General features: G+C 38.7%; 1 protein-coding gene across 2 annotated transcripts in view; it reads left to right on the top strand.

The window, feature by feature from the left end:
- Positions 1 to 16,261, top strand: part of ASPH (aspartate beta-hydroxylase) — a 227,733-nt gene that overhangs the window by 55,587 nt on the left and 155,885 nt on the right. For both annotated transcript variants that reach the window (XM_061171943.1, XM_061171942.1), the window contains exons 4-5: positions 10,124 to 10,216; positions 13,117 to 13,191. In XM_061171943.1, coding sequence (XP_061027926.1) covers positions 10,124 to 10,216; positions 13,117 to 13,191 — 168 coding nt within the window. The remainder of the gene's footprint in view (positions 1 to 10,123; positions 10,217 to 13,116; positions 13,192 to 16,261) is intronic.

Below are 16,261 nucleotides of genomic sequence, written 5' to 3'. Positions count from 1 at the left end.
TTTCTAAAAGTATTGTGTTTTTTGTTTTTTTAATATGCTGGCACCTTTTACTGCTTAAAATCAAACACCTGTACATTTAGTTGACAAAAACTCCAACAGACATAATAAAATTATCCAGCAAGGGGGCAGGCCTAGAGAATATCTAGTCTAATAGCTCTAATCCAGTCCTATCATTCTGTTGTTTAAAAACTGAGTCCCAAAGAAATTGTCACATGGGTTAACTTGGGGCTTCATATGTTGATCAGTCCGGATTTTATTATTTTTATAGTTTGATTACAGGAGCACAGTAAACCACAGTGAATTTTATGGCTCATTTGGTGGCAAATACAGGGGCACTGGCTTGAGGTGAATAGATCCCAAGTACAGACCTGTAATCAGCTGTTTCTTCCTAGCTCTCTTCTCAAATCTTGACTCTGCTGATTTCTACTTGACTTTATTCTATATGGAGGTGCTACCACTTGATGAGGAGGGTGGCCCTCCGGGGGCCCCAGACACATTTTTCTAGTTTAGCCATCCTTGTACAAAGATTCAGTTTTCTGGGCTGGCCCTGGGAGAAAAGTCCTGGGAGATTCTGGCTGTCCTGGTTAGGCCTGGAAGCATCTGTGACCATTCCTGTAGTCGGGGACAGGCTAGCTCCTGTGCACAAAGCTTTGGGTGCGGGTTGAGGGGTTCCCTCTCAAACCACACGAAATGCTTCCTGCAGGAAAGAGTTTCTGGGAGAAGAAGAGGGAGACTCTGAGAACTGGACAGAGCAAGAAGCAAAACTATATCCACCGACCACATAAAATTACAATCTTTAAAAAATACATCCTGATGTTAGGTCTTGCTAAGATAAATAGATTGAGTTTTTAAATTTATGTGTCAAATTTTAAGTGTTAATTTCTGTACAGATGACTTTTTTTTTTTTCTCCCTTGTAGAGAAGGGCAGCAAGTTATAATGACCTTTACTGAGGGCATTCTAATAATTTTTACCTTGGTTTTTGAAGGACAGTCAATGGCTGTGGGGCATAAAGTACATAAATGCTAAATTCTAAGAAATTAGTGAAAAAAATTTAGACTAACCCTAATCAGCGTAAGCGTATAAACATTATCTGTTGCTATTTAATAAAGCACCTGGAAATAGTTTAGTTCTATCATTGAGTTTCCCTTTGAATACCAACTCAAGAATTGAAACTCCTGTCCTAAAATATTAAAAATATTTCAAGAGCTCTTGAGAACTGGGAATTGGCTTACTTTCTTTTTTTTCTTTCCTTCCATTTTCTTCAGTAAATAAAGGTTTCAACTGAATTTTATTGAAGTTGAGGTGACACTTTACTCAGATGCATTGGCCCTTACTGTTCACCTAAAAAACTTAGTGGAAATATGCTTTTGGTCACGATTAATGGGTGAAAATTATACTTGCTTTCTCAGTTTTACTTACTTTTTTATTCGGTATGTAGTTATTTCTATATTCTGCTGTTTCATATTGTTATGTAAGGATAATTAAAACCAGAAAGGTCACCTTTTTGAAATGTCAACGAAAAACAGGGACAAAAATTATATAACTTGAAGTAGTTGGGAGTCAGAAAAAGTCCTGAAAAGTGAAAATTAAATACTGAGTATAAATATATTTTGTTATGTCACTAACATTACTTAAGCTGCACTAAGAGATGATGCATAGAATTCTAAAAAATGACATTCTTGGCATAGTTTTCCTTTGTATGACAACATTTCCCATGTGCGTAGCAGTCATTGTAAAGACGGTCAGTTTTACAAAAATATTTGAGAGCTTATCAGTTTTTCCAGGAATCTATTATCCTATAGTGTTCAGAATACTTTCTTTGGAAGAACTTTATAATCATTGATATTTTTCCTTCAGTTGTGGTGTGTAATTTCTGTGTTTCATTGGTTAATGGCTTTGTGTGTGAATTTCAGTTATTTCTAACATCGCTTGTAATCAACTATTTGCAATCTTATTTTTTTCAAGATTTTCAGTTTTACTTTATGGATGATTTGCATTGTGTATAGGCAGTCCCACAGCATTTCAAAATGAGGGAGAGACTGGTAAAGAAATTGACATAAATCTGTTAGCATGAAAGTTTGAATTAATCCCGGGGAATTAATTCTGCCAGAGATTGGCTCATAGAGAGTATTTTGTAGTGTTATGGCCTGTGTAGCCATCCAACTTTGTAACTTCAGAGGTTCTCATAATGATTACTTGGGTAATAAGGACTCCCTGTATATACTTCCAGTAGAAAACAAAGAAAGATAGCAAACAAGTATGATTTTAAATGTTAATGGTTTGGGAATTCCCTGGCGGTCCAGTGGTTAGGACTCTGTGCTTCACTGCAGGGGGCACGGGTTCCATTCCTGGATGGGGAAGTGAGGTCCCACATGCCGCACGGCCAAAGAAAACAAAATTTTTTTAGTGATTTAAGTTAACTGTAAATGTCATTTTCCATGAAATGGGTCTGCTGATTTAGTCTGTGTCTCCAGACTTTTATTCCTTTCTCCTGTGTCTTTCACTGTTCCTTCTGTTAATGCCCATTGGTAACAATTCTCCAAATCGGTTACTCAGTTCACTATAAAATGCATCTTGGAAATGCTGGTTTTTCTCTCCTTTCCCTCAAGGTGGTTGTGCATGAGTGGCTGGTACCTTGTTAGCACTCGTGCTTCCCTTTCTTTTGTCAGAACAATGGTAATAATTCCACCAAGTTTTTCAGTCAGTTGTTAAAAGTTTGGAAGCACTGTGGCTATGATTCCCACTCCTTTTATCAACAGATTGTGAGACAAATAGTTAAGTTCTTTATTCTTTGTAACTAATGTATCATTGTAAAATGGGTGTGCTGGGTCCTACTTTGTTTTACTGAGATCATTGAGCGGGCAAATAAAAGTAATTCTAAATGTTACATGTGTATAAAACTGCAAGAATGCTTAGTTATTTAAAGGATACTGCTACAACGTGGAAACACAAGATGTAAAATGTAAAGGCTAGAAAAAAGTTATGAAGAAATAAAGTGTAGTCTTAAGTATATGGTATAATTGAGAAATTTCATACCCAGTCTAAGTGTGAAAAACTTACTTATAAGTTTGCTTTGTACCCAGAACACATTTTTCCATAGAAGCGATTTTATGGTCTTTAGAGGTTTTCTATCCAGTCCACAAAAGCCTATTCAATTCCTAATTTCCATTTCTGCAAGTCTCAGTGTAACTATATTTCTATGGAAAAAGCATTCATCATTCTTCCTCAGGATATTAGGAACACGTTTAGCTTTACTTCTAAGTATTTTCCAGAATTCTTCTGGTTACATGTGTGAATCCATTCCAATTAGCTTACGTGGACCAAAAACATTGATTGGCTCACGGGACCGTAAAGCCCAGGGGCAGTTGTGGGTTTTGTCCTTTGGTTGTGCTAGCTCTGGGTGCTCAGACAGTGGTCTGGACCTCTCTCTCCATCTTTGGACTCTCTCAGGAGGTGGCCTTCCTTCTCAGGCAGCCTGGAGTCCCCTGTGCGACTATTTATTCGTAATTCTTACAGAATGGGGGATGGGGTAACCAAGCTGTGACTGCAAGACCAAGGGCATGTGAGTGCCACCCTTAAAACTGGGATGATGGAGAACCGGACCCTCAACGAAATGAGTGCGCTTTTACCGGGAGAAGGGGGGCTAGGTGCAGGGCAGGCCACACAGTGAATATTTATACCCTGTGTTTCATCCGCACCAAAGGCAGGCACTTTCTGGAATTGTTTTCCCCTTCTCTCCTCCTCACCCCATGCCTCCTGCTGCCGCCCAGATATGAAGGGTTGAATGGGATGAGCCTGAATGGGTATCTCAAAGTTAGAGCCCTGGGAATAGAGAGAACTCATCCCAACCCTTGGTCAACAATAACTTTAGGCAGTTAGAGGAATGTAAGAGAACATTGCCATTTGATAAATACTGCCATGTAGTTATCAGGTGAATTAGTTTATTTTGTTAAGCTCTGTACATTTTCCCCTGGTTCTGTCTAAAGAGAAAGTGTGTGTTCTTAGGAAACTGAAGGGTGAGTATTACATAGCAGACCCAGAAGGCTTATTCTCATGCACATCTTGTTTGGGGTACTTGGAAAAAATCCTCAGTAACAATCTTTAGTGTCAGGCCCTACCTTCTCCATTTGCCTGAGGATAAAACCACATGAACTAGATGTTTATTACTGGTTTTGGATGTCATTTTTACGTAGAAATCAATTTCTGCAAAAGCTTCCATTTTCTAAGCCCTACAGAGCAGAAAATCATCTATTTTTCTTTGTTCTCATTTCATACCTCATTTGATTTCACTTCATGTATGTATTTATCACTCTTTATTAGCATCTATACATCATAGAGGTCTGTCACTTCTTCCTTGCCTCAAATATTTCTTCTCAAAGAGATTAGAGGAAGGCATATACTTAAAGTTTCTGTGTTGTTTTTGATAATGAAATAAAGACCCACATGCTGTGTCATCTCTATTGCCCATTTATTGATTCGTTGAAGAAATATTCAGAGTATCTGCAGTGTATTGGGGGCTGTTCTAGGCCCTGCGGATACAGTCCCTACAATGAAATGCTCTGAGCTAAACAGGGGATGGAGAAAAAATAAACTGGACTATTGCCTGTCCTGCCCACTTCCCCTCTGCGTACAACATGCTCCCACTCTGTGGTGGGCTGCCGTCTGCCTCTCTTGCAGTATCCAGCTAAGTCATCACATCTGTCCTCACGTTCTCTGATCCTCCCAGGTGGTTGGATTGTGTGCCTTCCAATTATCATGCTCTTCACTTTGCTTCATTCCGGGACTTTGTTATTAGACTATGATTTATGTCCAGTACCTATCACAGTAACTGACATTAACAGGCATTCAGTGGGTGTTTATTGAATGGTTAACATATAAAGTAGATAATGAAAATATATTTCAGGTCTGTATACACTGTTAGTAATATTAGAAAGGTGAAAAATGTTTAAAAAAATTTTTTTAAGGAAAAACCCGGAAGCTTTTTCAGTAATTGTTTTAACCACCTTGTAAGTTGCCTTAAGCTTTGTTCATGTTGTTGTGTGTATGTGTGCAAGGCAGGCGGGAGGGAGAGGTAGATTTGTTTCTTTAGAAGAAATAAAGGAAAACATTAACTGATGGGGAAAATGTGTATTTTCTGGGTTTAAATTATCTCATTTAATTCTTAAAAGCCTTCTAATGAGTTACTATTTTATCCGCCTTCCATGCTAGTGGAGACCAAAGTTGTAGCAGTGGTAATGTGTTCAAGATGGGATTCAAATGGAATTCAAAGGCAGCCCTCTTGGCTGATGTTCCTAAGCTCCTACACATGATCTCCTGTTGTGAGATGTTAAACTGAGTCCACTCCAACCCCATCTTTGTGGAGTCCCTCCATTGGTCCTGAAACCAGGCTCTTAGGAATCTTTTTGGCAGTGTTTAATTCTTTTGAGATTTATGTCATCCTCCTCCGGAAGCCTGTCTGTCCACCTTGGGTCATGTGAAAATGATTTGAATCTGGAATGGCTCTTACTGTATGTCAGGGAAGCTCTTATAGTTCCTGGCAGTAGGGCTGCTCTTGGGATACCTGCCAAGATTGTACCTGCTGATTATACAAGCGAAGAACAACAGCAAGGATTGGCATGGCCAATTAGTACGTGTGCCTTTCTGGTTTATTGATTTAGCAGAATATTTCTTAAGGTTCATGTACCAGTTAGGGTTGTTCTTGGGGTATATTGATTTATACCCCAGTCTAACATGTTAGACTGCTTGCATCTGAGACAGCAGCAGCCCCGAGCACTTCCCTGCATGAATCCCAGCAGCTGGAGTAAGCTGGATGGGTAAGATCAAACTTCTTATTCCTCTGTATGCCACTGAATTAGTAAATCAAAGATTGAGAAACTAATTTTTAAAATGTCTTAGCTTTTATGGGCTAAGTATGTGAGAGCCTGTGAAGCATCATACTATGTATAATCCTTACTGGCCCACATTTTGTTGAGAAAGCAGTTTGTATATGATTCTTATGAAAAGCAAATCCTTCACTCATTCAGAGTAAGAGCCGGATGTCTGGGACCTTTCTTTCTTTTTTTTTTTTTAAAGATTTTTTTTTTTTTGATGTGGACCATTTTTAAAGTCTTTATTGAATTTGTTACAATATTGCTTCTGTTATTTGTTTTTGGTTGTTTGGCTGCAAAGCATGTGGGATCTTAGCTCCCTGACCGGGGATTGAACCCGCACCCCCTGCATGGGAAGGCAAAGTCTTAACCACTGGACTGCCAGGGAAGTCCCATGTCCAGGACCTTTCTGATCCTCAGGCCCGTGCTCTCCAGCTGTGTTGGCCACCTGGTCGTTCTTCACTCCCGGCACCCTCCCTGCTGAGGAATTTTGTACTTGCTAGTCCAGAGCTTTACCTGGAGACTCTTCCCCGGTGTAAGTCACAGGGCCACATCCCTGATGTCCTTCAGGAATCTGTTTCAGTCTTTTCGGCGAGTCCTTTCCTCATCAGTTCATTGTAAATAGTCCCGCCCCCTTTCCCTAAGGGCCTGCCACTTTCCCCAAGTGGTATACTCTAAAGAGTTCATGTTTCTTATCTTTTTAATTGATCCCTTCCTATGGCGGGTAGGGGTTTTGTGTGTTGCTTTTCTATAGAACAATGCTTTGCATTAGTGGGTGCTAAATATTTGTTGAATGAATGAATGTAACATAGTAACTTTTAAAATGTTATGTATTTATGGGAAGAAAACCCACTTATTCTTTCCCGTTATGGTCAGGTGTAGTTGTGTAGTAGTGAATGAAGTAAGCTGATATTGGGCTAGAGTAATTGTATCAGGTAATTAAATTTGCTCTGAATGATTGATTTAAAGTGCTCATTTCATTTACTTTTTATAACTTACTCCATTTTTTAATTACAATTGGAAGAAAATTTATACATTTATTAAATGTAAACATTTAAAAAATTTTTTCCGAATTTGTCTCATGTGCTCAAAGAACTAAAAACAAGGTGTGTTTTAAGGGAACTAGTTGGTTTTCCAAATCATGCAGGAGCTGTCATGGTTGACGTGCAACGTTCATTCAACCCTAGATAATCACTGTCAAACGACTGTGGTCATCCTCCTGCTCTTGCCAGTTTAGGAATGGAAGTGGGTTCTGGTTCTGACTATTAAAACTGAAAGGGAAGAATGGTGAGAAGTTCCAGGAAAGATTTCCTCAAGCCTAAGAGAAGCAGAACAAGAGGTGGTCCTTTGCTTCTGGACATCATCTTGTCTGAAAGAGAAGCTTGCAGCTGGGAGAGCCCGGATTGCCGCGCTGAAGACGAAGCCGGGGCTGAGAGCCAGCCGACCTGCTGTTAAATAATAAATTTCCTTCTTGCTCAAGCCAGTGTGAGTCGGTGCTTTGTTGTTTGCAGTCACATCAGCATCAGAACCAATACATTCATTTCATAACCTGATGTTGAAGATTTATTTCAGAGCTGTATCCTTGCCATGTGTACCTCATAATAAATCCAATTTGAAAACCTTTCCTTTGCCTTATTTTATTTATTTTTCTTGTTTAATTTTTGTGTACTTCTTGCCTAAAATCTTGTATGAGACATGGATTTACCACTATTTTCTGGGGAATACTTCATGGATTCATGGATTAAAATGGACTTGGGTAACAGAAAAAGTTTTGGAAACATCACAGTATAAGCTTCCATATGGGCTATCAAAACAAGAATTATTCTAAAATATGTTTTTGTTAAATATTAGGAAGTTTATAAGGGTCTGGGGAAAGAGATGTGTTAATGTGATCTTCAGCTTCTTTGAAGTTTACAAAATAGTTTATTTTTGCACTGATTTCACCTCTGGAAAATAGCTGTGACCAGGTATTAGTACATTTACAATTCGGCTGCTGCTTTGGACAGAAAAGAAAACTACTCAGTATTTTCTCTTGTTATGCGCTTTTGCTTTCTCCTGTTGTTTTTCACGTTTTACAATGTCAATTTTAGAGACAAATAACTCCCAGCTGATTTAGAGAAAGCTGTTTATTAGGGGCATTGTGGGTCTGAATATTGATGTACTAGTTGTTTTCAAGCACTTTTAGGATCAAAATTTTTTTCAAATGAAACTTTTCTTGGAATCCAGTAAGAACAGGATTTTCAGGCAGCTTAAATCTTTATTGTTTGATGGGGGAATATTTTACTGCTGATTGAACCCATGGAGCACAGTTTTGAAAGCCTACTACAGATGGGATTAGTGAAGAATGACCCTGTAATTTTTCATCCAAACTGAGATGCTTTTGAGAGTGAAGTCATTATACCAGGACAAAAGACAAACCGGACCGTCCGGGCAAATTAGGCTTGTGGTACTGAAATGGTGGATGCCGCTAGAGCACAAATAGGCATCTCATTGGTAAATAGTAGCAGGGGAATTGATGTGAGTCCCCCTTGCCTCCTCTACAGCCCTAAGCCTCGCTGGTGCAGCTATAGCCTTGGCCCTGCAGAGAGCCTGCAGCCCTTTAAAGAGCAGAGCAGTCACACACGGGGTGTGCTCAGCCCTTTTGCAGCGGTTTATTGAGCACCTGCTATGTACCAGGTGTTTTCTGAGATGCTGAGAGTGCAAAGATAAATGACTTGATTCTGAAGACTCAAAGTTTAGCCTGTTCATTCAGCAAAACTTGGCCATGAGTAAGTCCATACCTGTTCCAGTAACATTTAAGAGATGTAAGCATGGGTTATTTAAGTGGAAAAGGGCATGGGAATTTTCAGCCCTGAATTTGGAATTTGAAATGAGATGTTTTAATAAGCCTTCATCCCTTACCCCCATGCCCTGAAAGTGAAGTACAATTAGGATCTGTTCCTATGTGTGTATGCTTTCTCAGGAATCTCTAGTTAGGAGTAGAACACGACTGTATGTATTGGTGTTTGTTTTCTAACGTTAAGTTTTTTGGGTAAGTCGTATCAGAAATAAGTAACTAGAGGAAATATAAATGATGAGGTGGGATCCTGTGAATCTGTTTCAGTGTCCTTTTAGGATCTGGGAGAGGATGGTGGGAGGGTGTTTTTGTCAGTGGGAGAAAAATGAAGAGATATAGAAAAGGGAACAATAAGGGAAAATATAAAGACCCAAAACAGAAGAGTAAGTGACATTGAAATGAGGATTTTCCAGACTGCAATAGTATATCTCCAATGAGTTGTATAGAGCTGCGTAAGATTAGAAAAGGCCTCTCAGTTCTGTCCTGACCTTTTCATTCCAGCTATTGACATGCAGAACACATGCTCTGTAGTAGCTACTCTTGGTACAAGATTCTCGGTGGGGTAGCGAAGAGCCCAGGGTTTGGTAAATGGAATTGTCAGGCTCATGACAGTCTAATTTAGTTTTCTAAATAGTTGTATTTAATTGAGGATGTATTTTAATGTGCTACATATAAAATATCAAAGAACTAGCAGTATAATAGATTTTAGACCAGCATTGACTTTAAAAATCATCTTTCATGTTAATTTACCCTGATGTCTTATTTTCCTTAAGACAAAAAGGAAAAACATAACTTTTTTTTCCGTATTTTTTTATGGAATAATATTGCTCATAAATGTTACCTTTAGAAGATTGTACATAGTGACTTATGTATTATTTCCTCATATTTAACTATAGTTTTCAAGAAGAATAATTAATTATGTATAAATCAAAATATGGAGTGCATGCAAATAACAGTAGAAGGTTCCAGAGTATCTTAATTGTCTTATTGCTGAATTTGGAGTCCAAGAGTTAGAAGTTAATTGGTCACTTACGAACACGAGAGGAGATTGAACTCATACTGAATTTCTTTTGGCAAGTTCAGATATGACTTTTTATTTTACTTTGCTTATTGTTTTTGTGACTATATTTTAGAGATTTGTGAAGATTCAAACAATGATTTATTATTATTTTTTAAATGAAAAGTTAATTTAGGCAAAGAGATGTTAAAGGCCCAGGTGAAGTTAAAGAACAAACTATTTTCCTACTTCAGTTTTTAAGCATATCAACATTTTCATGTAATATAAAGTCTTGGAAACTTTGAATTACTGGCAGTATTGATGAAGTGTTTGGAAACATTATTTTACTTGGTTTAACATGTCAAAAAAATTTTTTAAAAGAAAAAAAAAACCTTAAGTTAACTTTGTGAATAAAAATGCAGGCCTTAAAGAAAGATCTGCTCCAAAGCCAACAGTCCCACCAGAAGAGGCCGAGCCGTACCCTTGGCTGCAGGATCAGGTTCTGGAGGGGCCAGGTAAGCTTTCCTCTAATTCTGACTGGATGCACCTCAGCTGCCAGGTATCCCAGGTAGCAGTTTCCACAGTCATGTTTTACCCATAATTTTGTTTCACAATGTTTGCAGAATAATGAAATGCTTTCTATTCTTGTCTTCTGAAAATTTATAGTGAACTCTATTCTTTTCTAGAAAAAGTTTATATAGGATCGTTTTAATTTTTGAGATCAAGAATCCAAGGCACAGGAGGTTTCTCCTTGTCTGAACATAGTTAGAAACATTGTGAACTAAATGCTATGTTTCTTGATTCCAAGTCCAGGACTACTGTGCCATATTACATTGAAAGTAAAATTATACACGTACTGTACACTAGTTTGGTCACATTATTTAATAGAGTAGGTCTACTGTGTTTCCAGTCTTTTTAATATGAGTCTCCTGTCTACAACAAAAGACTTCTCAGGCCTCCGTGTGATCCTCTGTGAAGCCTGTTTTACATCTGCATGAATTCATAGCTCATTTCAAGTATTTCCTCAGTCACTCAAGGGCCTGTGACCCATAGGATGAAAACTCCTGAAGTCTCTTAATAAATTGGTAAATGAAATTTGGTTCCATTACTATCATTTCCTATTCGTGCTTTGATTTTTGTTGCAAAGTACTATTTAATTTCTGTACATTTTTCATTTACCCAGTAGTTCTCAAAAATTTGGTTTCATTTTGCCACCTATTGGAAGTGTTAGGTATGACACTGCATATTTACTGGCAACTTTATTACTGAGTCCAGATGGTATCAATACTTGGGCTGACTTTATCACTAGGTACTGGTGAATACTGTTTGATTTGCCTTCGTTCCTTTTAATAAAAATCAATATGTTGCTCTTATTTTTTGTTGTTGCTCAAATAATCCCAGGAGAATTTCCTGTCTCTCTCCCATTCCTGTAGAATTGCTGTAATCATACGATGGCTTCAGAGCAAGAGTGATTTTTTTCTTTTTTTTTTTTTTAAGTTTTATAATTTGAATGTATATTTGGATTTAGCACCTCAATTTTACTTTGTACTAGATTAATTTATAATTTTTAAAAATCTTGGTTTTCAAAGCTGGTACTCCAAAATGTACTATTTGCTTTCTCTCCTCCTTTTTTTATTCTTTGTTCATATTACTCTTTGCATATTACTGATAACTTGTCCTCCTAAGTCCTTCAGTTTGTTATCACCTCATATCCTTTTCAACTTCTTGGTGATATTTCATTTAGTTTAAATGTTGCCTTCTCAACCTTCCTCTTACCTAGGTCTTTACCTTCTGTCTTCTCTGACTACCCACCTATTCTATAAACAGAGGTACATATCTTTCATTAAAATTCAATGAAATAACCACCCCTTTGATTCCTATGGTTCTCTCCATCTGCCCTCCAGTCTCTCTCCTTGTTGTACTAGCTACACTTTTGAAAGAAGAATTTGCAGTTGCTTTTTTGCCTTACTTACACTTAGTCTTTAACTCACTGCAGCCTGGGTTTTTTTTTGTTTGTTTTTTTGTTTTGCCTTTACTCACCTTCCCCAGGGGAAAGGAGGGGCATCAGAGACTCGTGGAAAGATGAAACAGCATGGCGCAGTCACCAAGTTCTAAGCCAGTGCTGGTAGCAGATGATTTTAGAGAGGCATGTGAAGGCTAGATTGTGGAGGTCTTGCATTTCCTTCTGGGGCTTCAAGGAACTTAGATTTTCATCTCTTCAGGCAAAGGAAGCCATTAAAGGGTTTAAGCAGAGGAACAGAGTGCCGATCTCTACTTCTCTTTACTCACATTATATTTTCTGCGATTGGTGCTGTCAGCAGTTGTAAAACTGGGAACTCTGCTAGGAAGCTATCGTGGGCATTGTGTGAGGGAAGAACAGAGATTGGGAAGGTCTCCTGTAATTCTGTGAGAATATGTATAAAAGTCGTTTCTGAAATATAAACATCTATAAAAATAAAAGGCACTCTGTGCTTTAGAAATGGTTTTGTAGTATAATTAGCATAGTAGAGTCTTACAGTTTTTTTCAATCTGAAGTTCAGATTAACTTATTCTGTTTTTGTCACTGAAGATTAGTTTGTCAGTATAACTGATGTCGTTGGCATTATCTCATGTGATGGCATTCATGATACTACGTCTGGTGCTACTTCTGTTTAGTGAACATAGATGATGTCTGTTAGACAGAAAATTTGTAATAGTGTCAATGTAATTATAGCTGCTTGTTTGTTGTATGATGTTGCAATAAGCCTGATAATCCGATAAGCACCACAGTATAGTCGCAACGTCATTACTAATGTTGTTCACGTCTGTAATTTACATTATGACAGATGTGACTGTCAGTTGAGGTTCTCCAAAGCTGAGAGAATTGTCTTGTAAGGTCTTCTATTCACGCTTCCTGACACCTTCTGGGAGCGGGCAGCCAACCATCCCAGCCCTCACACCAGCCAGGGAGCCCTTTCTCCTGACTATTGGGAAAGACAGTGGTTGACCATGTACTTTAATTTTATTGACCTCTTCTTCCGCATTTTGTCTTTATTTCCCAGTACTTCCTTTTCTGAAAGCTTTGCCCTTCTCATTTGCTTTTTCTATCGTTAGTGTGAATTTTGTTAACTAGAAACTGAAATAATTTTGCTCTGAGTGAGGTTTTTTTTTTAAAGAGAAATCTGAATCCGAGTTAGTTTCCTATGTTTTAAAATCTTATGAAGTCGTTTAGCATTTATATCTGCTGTCAAAATAAACCCAACTTTAAATATCTACCATATTTGCCAACATAAAAAAAGGGCTAAGCTGATAGGAAAAGGGTACATAGTTGATTAGTCCAATATATTCATTTTAATGTGTATATGTGGAGGCCATATTTCATGTTCTACATTAATGTCTAGATTTTTTCTACTTAGTTATGTTTTAATTATTTTAGGGCCTCAGAATATTGAAGATGAAGTACAAGAACAAGTTCAGTCACTTCTTGATGAAACAGTATACGCAGAACATGGTATGAATTAAAATCTATTTTTCATGCATTACTAAAGTAATGGTTAATTACCTAAAATGACTTGGACATTATTTTGAAATTTAAATAATAATTAAGTGGGCTTTTTAAAAAGCTATTGGAGGACAAGTATTTCTAAAATAACACTACACTCATTTTATTTTACCCCATTTTATTGTTAAGAGAATAAGCAAACAGAGACCAATGGTACATCCAGAACAAATACATCAGCAACCGGGAGGAGGGGAATAGAACAGAACCAAGCAAGCTGGAATGGGCTCTCCTGGAGCTGTCTTCAGCCCTCAAATTATACTGAATGCTTGGGTGGCCGCCAAAGCAAAAAAGGGGAAACTTTAAATTATGTAGGTCATATTACTAGAGAAGAAGTAAACATGCTGTTTACTTAAAGAATCTAAAAAGTTTCTTATGTTAAGTTCTGTACAGAGAATATTAAACGATACTATAGAAACCAGTGTTTTTAAGATTTTATAAGACTGTTTCTTGAAGCATCTGTTGATAAAAGCACAGAATATAACCCCGAAATGTAACAGAAGGATTTTGAAGAGGGCAGAACACATGGTATCCGGATACTTCCAGTGGTCTGGTGTGAGCTGAAGGTAGTCCTGGAGGAAAAAAGTAATGTTTCTTAAAAACAAACAGAATTCCCTATCATTTAACTTGGGCTTTTGCAGGCCAGCTAAAGTATCTTATTCAGTCTTAGGTATTTTGGAGTTCAATGTAAAGCATCCCACCCAGCTCCATCTGTGCTCCTTTGGCTGCGTTTGGCAGCTTTGGCTGCGTTGTAGGTTTTTGCCCTGGGCTGCTAGGGGTCTAGGAGCCTGTGTCCTTTGATTACCAGTTTCTTCTCAGCTAGAAAAGCTACTTCACCTGAGCATATCTGCCTGTATAAGCAAACGCAGGCTTTCCCGTCCTATATCTTTTTCTTTATTTTTTATTTTAACCTAACACAAGGATGATGCAATCTCAATACATGATTGATTTCAATATGTTGAGGTACGTGCTGTGATGGTGAAACACGTGATGCTATGTGGGGTTAGCAGAGGCTTCCTGGAGAAAATGACATACTGATTTAGGAGCTGGAGAATGGTGTAGTGCTTTGCCAGGCAAATGCCATTAGTAAAGAGTAATGTTTAAGCAAAGGGCATGGCATGTGTGAAAGTCCAGAGGCCAAAAGGGTCTGAACGGAGGTGGAGAGATGAAGGGAAGGATATTTTTACTTGATTCTAAGAGGAGTTGGAACCATTGGAGGGTGTGAAGGAGTGTTGTGTATTCTGTCAGCGTGAAAAATAAGGTGAAGGAGATGTCAGCAAGGAGATGAGATGGGAGGTGGTACCAGTGACACAAGTGAGTCGAGATGGTTGGTCAAACTAAATTTCACCAAAGGTTCCAAAGGTAGGGGAAGAAGGAAGTGAAAGGTGTGGTAGACATTTAGGTGGGTGGGTGCAGGATGCCAGACAGAGGAGAGAGGAATCCAGGCTAGCATTGGATTGTGTTCCTTGGACCTCTTCTTTATCAAGACTTTCTCCTTAGAAAATCACAGGCCATGACTTTAAATATTATTTAAATATTAAATATTGCTCCTGAATATATATCTACAGCCCTCATCACTCATCTAAGCTCCTGGATTATCTAACTGCATATTCTTATCTCTATTTGTATGTTTTATGGGTATCTCAGACTTAAAATGTTCCTAAAACTGAATTCTTGATTCCTCTCCATCTCACAGCGCCCCGGCTTACCTGCAAAAATGTTTTACTCTTATTCTAGTCTTTAGTTAATGGTCTCCCTATCCACTAAGTTGCTTAAGCTAGCATCCTGGGAGTTTTCCTTGATTTCTCTCTCCTCTTCTCCCCTCATACGTAATCCATCAGCCGATCCCTTCAGCTTTGCCTCCAAAACATATTTTGACTTCTGCCGTGTGTCAGCTACCACCATCCCCTCTTCCCATCCACTTGGGCCCCTGTTTCCATCTTTGCTCCTCTACACCCCCTGTTTGATGTGGCCAAGCCCACTGTGCCTTGTCTGGGCCTGGTCTCTCTCTCCCCTTGGTCACTTTTCTGTAGCTCAACTGGCCTTCCCTTTTTTCTTTGTCATCGCCAGGCCTGTCCCTCTTCTGTTAGTGTGTGCGTGTGTGTGTTCCAGTCTTCACATCTTATCAGACCAAACTTGGCCTCCCTGACACCGTCTCTAGAGTAGACTCTCTGTCCCTGTTATTCTGTATTTCATTGTCAGGTTTGGGTCCTGCAGTTGCATTTATTAGCTGTGTGGCTTTAGTCAAGTTCCTCAAGCCCCTCATCCTTCAAAGTGGGATAATTGCTACCTCATAGAGTTGGTGCAGCAGCTGCAAGAGGGCATGGCAGTGCCTCCGGTGAGGTCTAGCAAACTCTCAGGAGACTGTTTTCCTCATGGCAGGCTGTCCCTGGGCCGTGGAGACTCCCAGACAGTGTACGGTGCTTGGTTAGTTTCCCTATGAGAGCAGGGGCTTCCATTGAGTAGATGGCTAAAAGAGCTCAGTCCCGCTCACATAAAAACTGTAAAATTAGACTAAGTAAATGAGAGTAAGGGAAAAGGAACATGGCAAGAAGAAAAGAAGAAAAAGAGTTGTACAGTTAGTGACAGGAAGAATTGGTGATTGGTTTGCTGAGAAGCAGAAGATCTCAAATGAGGAGAAACAAGATAGCAGGCTGTGATGAGAAGACAGAAGACAAACAAATAGTATCAACATAAAAGGGCCTAATAGTCCAGTAACACCTGAGAGCATCACTGGGCCACACCAGAAGTAAAGTGACTAAGGACACTGTCCTGCAGTGTGGTGGGGGGCAGTTCTGTAGCAGTAGAAGTAGTAGTATTGTTATTACTGAGATGATGATGGTACAAATATTAACGACAGCAGAAGCAGCACAGCAACAATAAAACCTAAATACTTATTATGGGCCAGGCTTTTTTCTAAGTGCTTCAGTCCTCACAACAATGCTGTGAGTAGGTACTCTTACTATTTCTTTTTTTATGGAAGAGAAATCTTAGGCACAGAGTCATTAAGTAACTCTCCCAG

Source organism: Eubalaena glacialis, chromosome 17, assembly GCF_028564815.1.
Source record: "Eubalaena glacialis isolate mEubGla1 chromosome 17, mEubGla1.1.hap2.+ XY, whole genome shotgun sequence".
Taxonomy (NCBI): domain Eukaryota; kingdom Metazoa; phylum Chordata; class Mammalia; order Artiodactyla; family Balaenidae; genus Eubalaena; species Eubalaena glacialis.
Note: the sequence above shows the minus strand (reverse complement) of the source record. Positions and strands in the feature narration are given on the sequence as shown.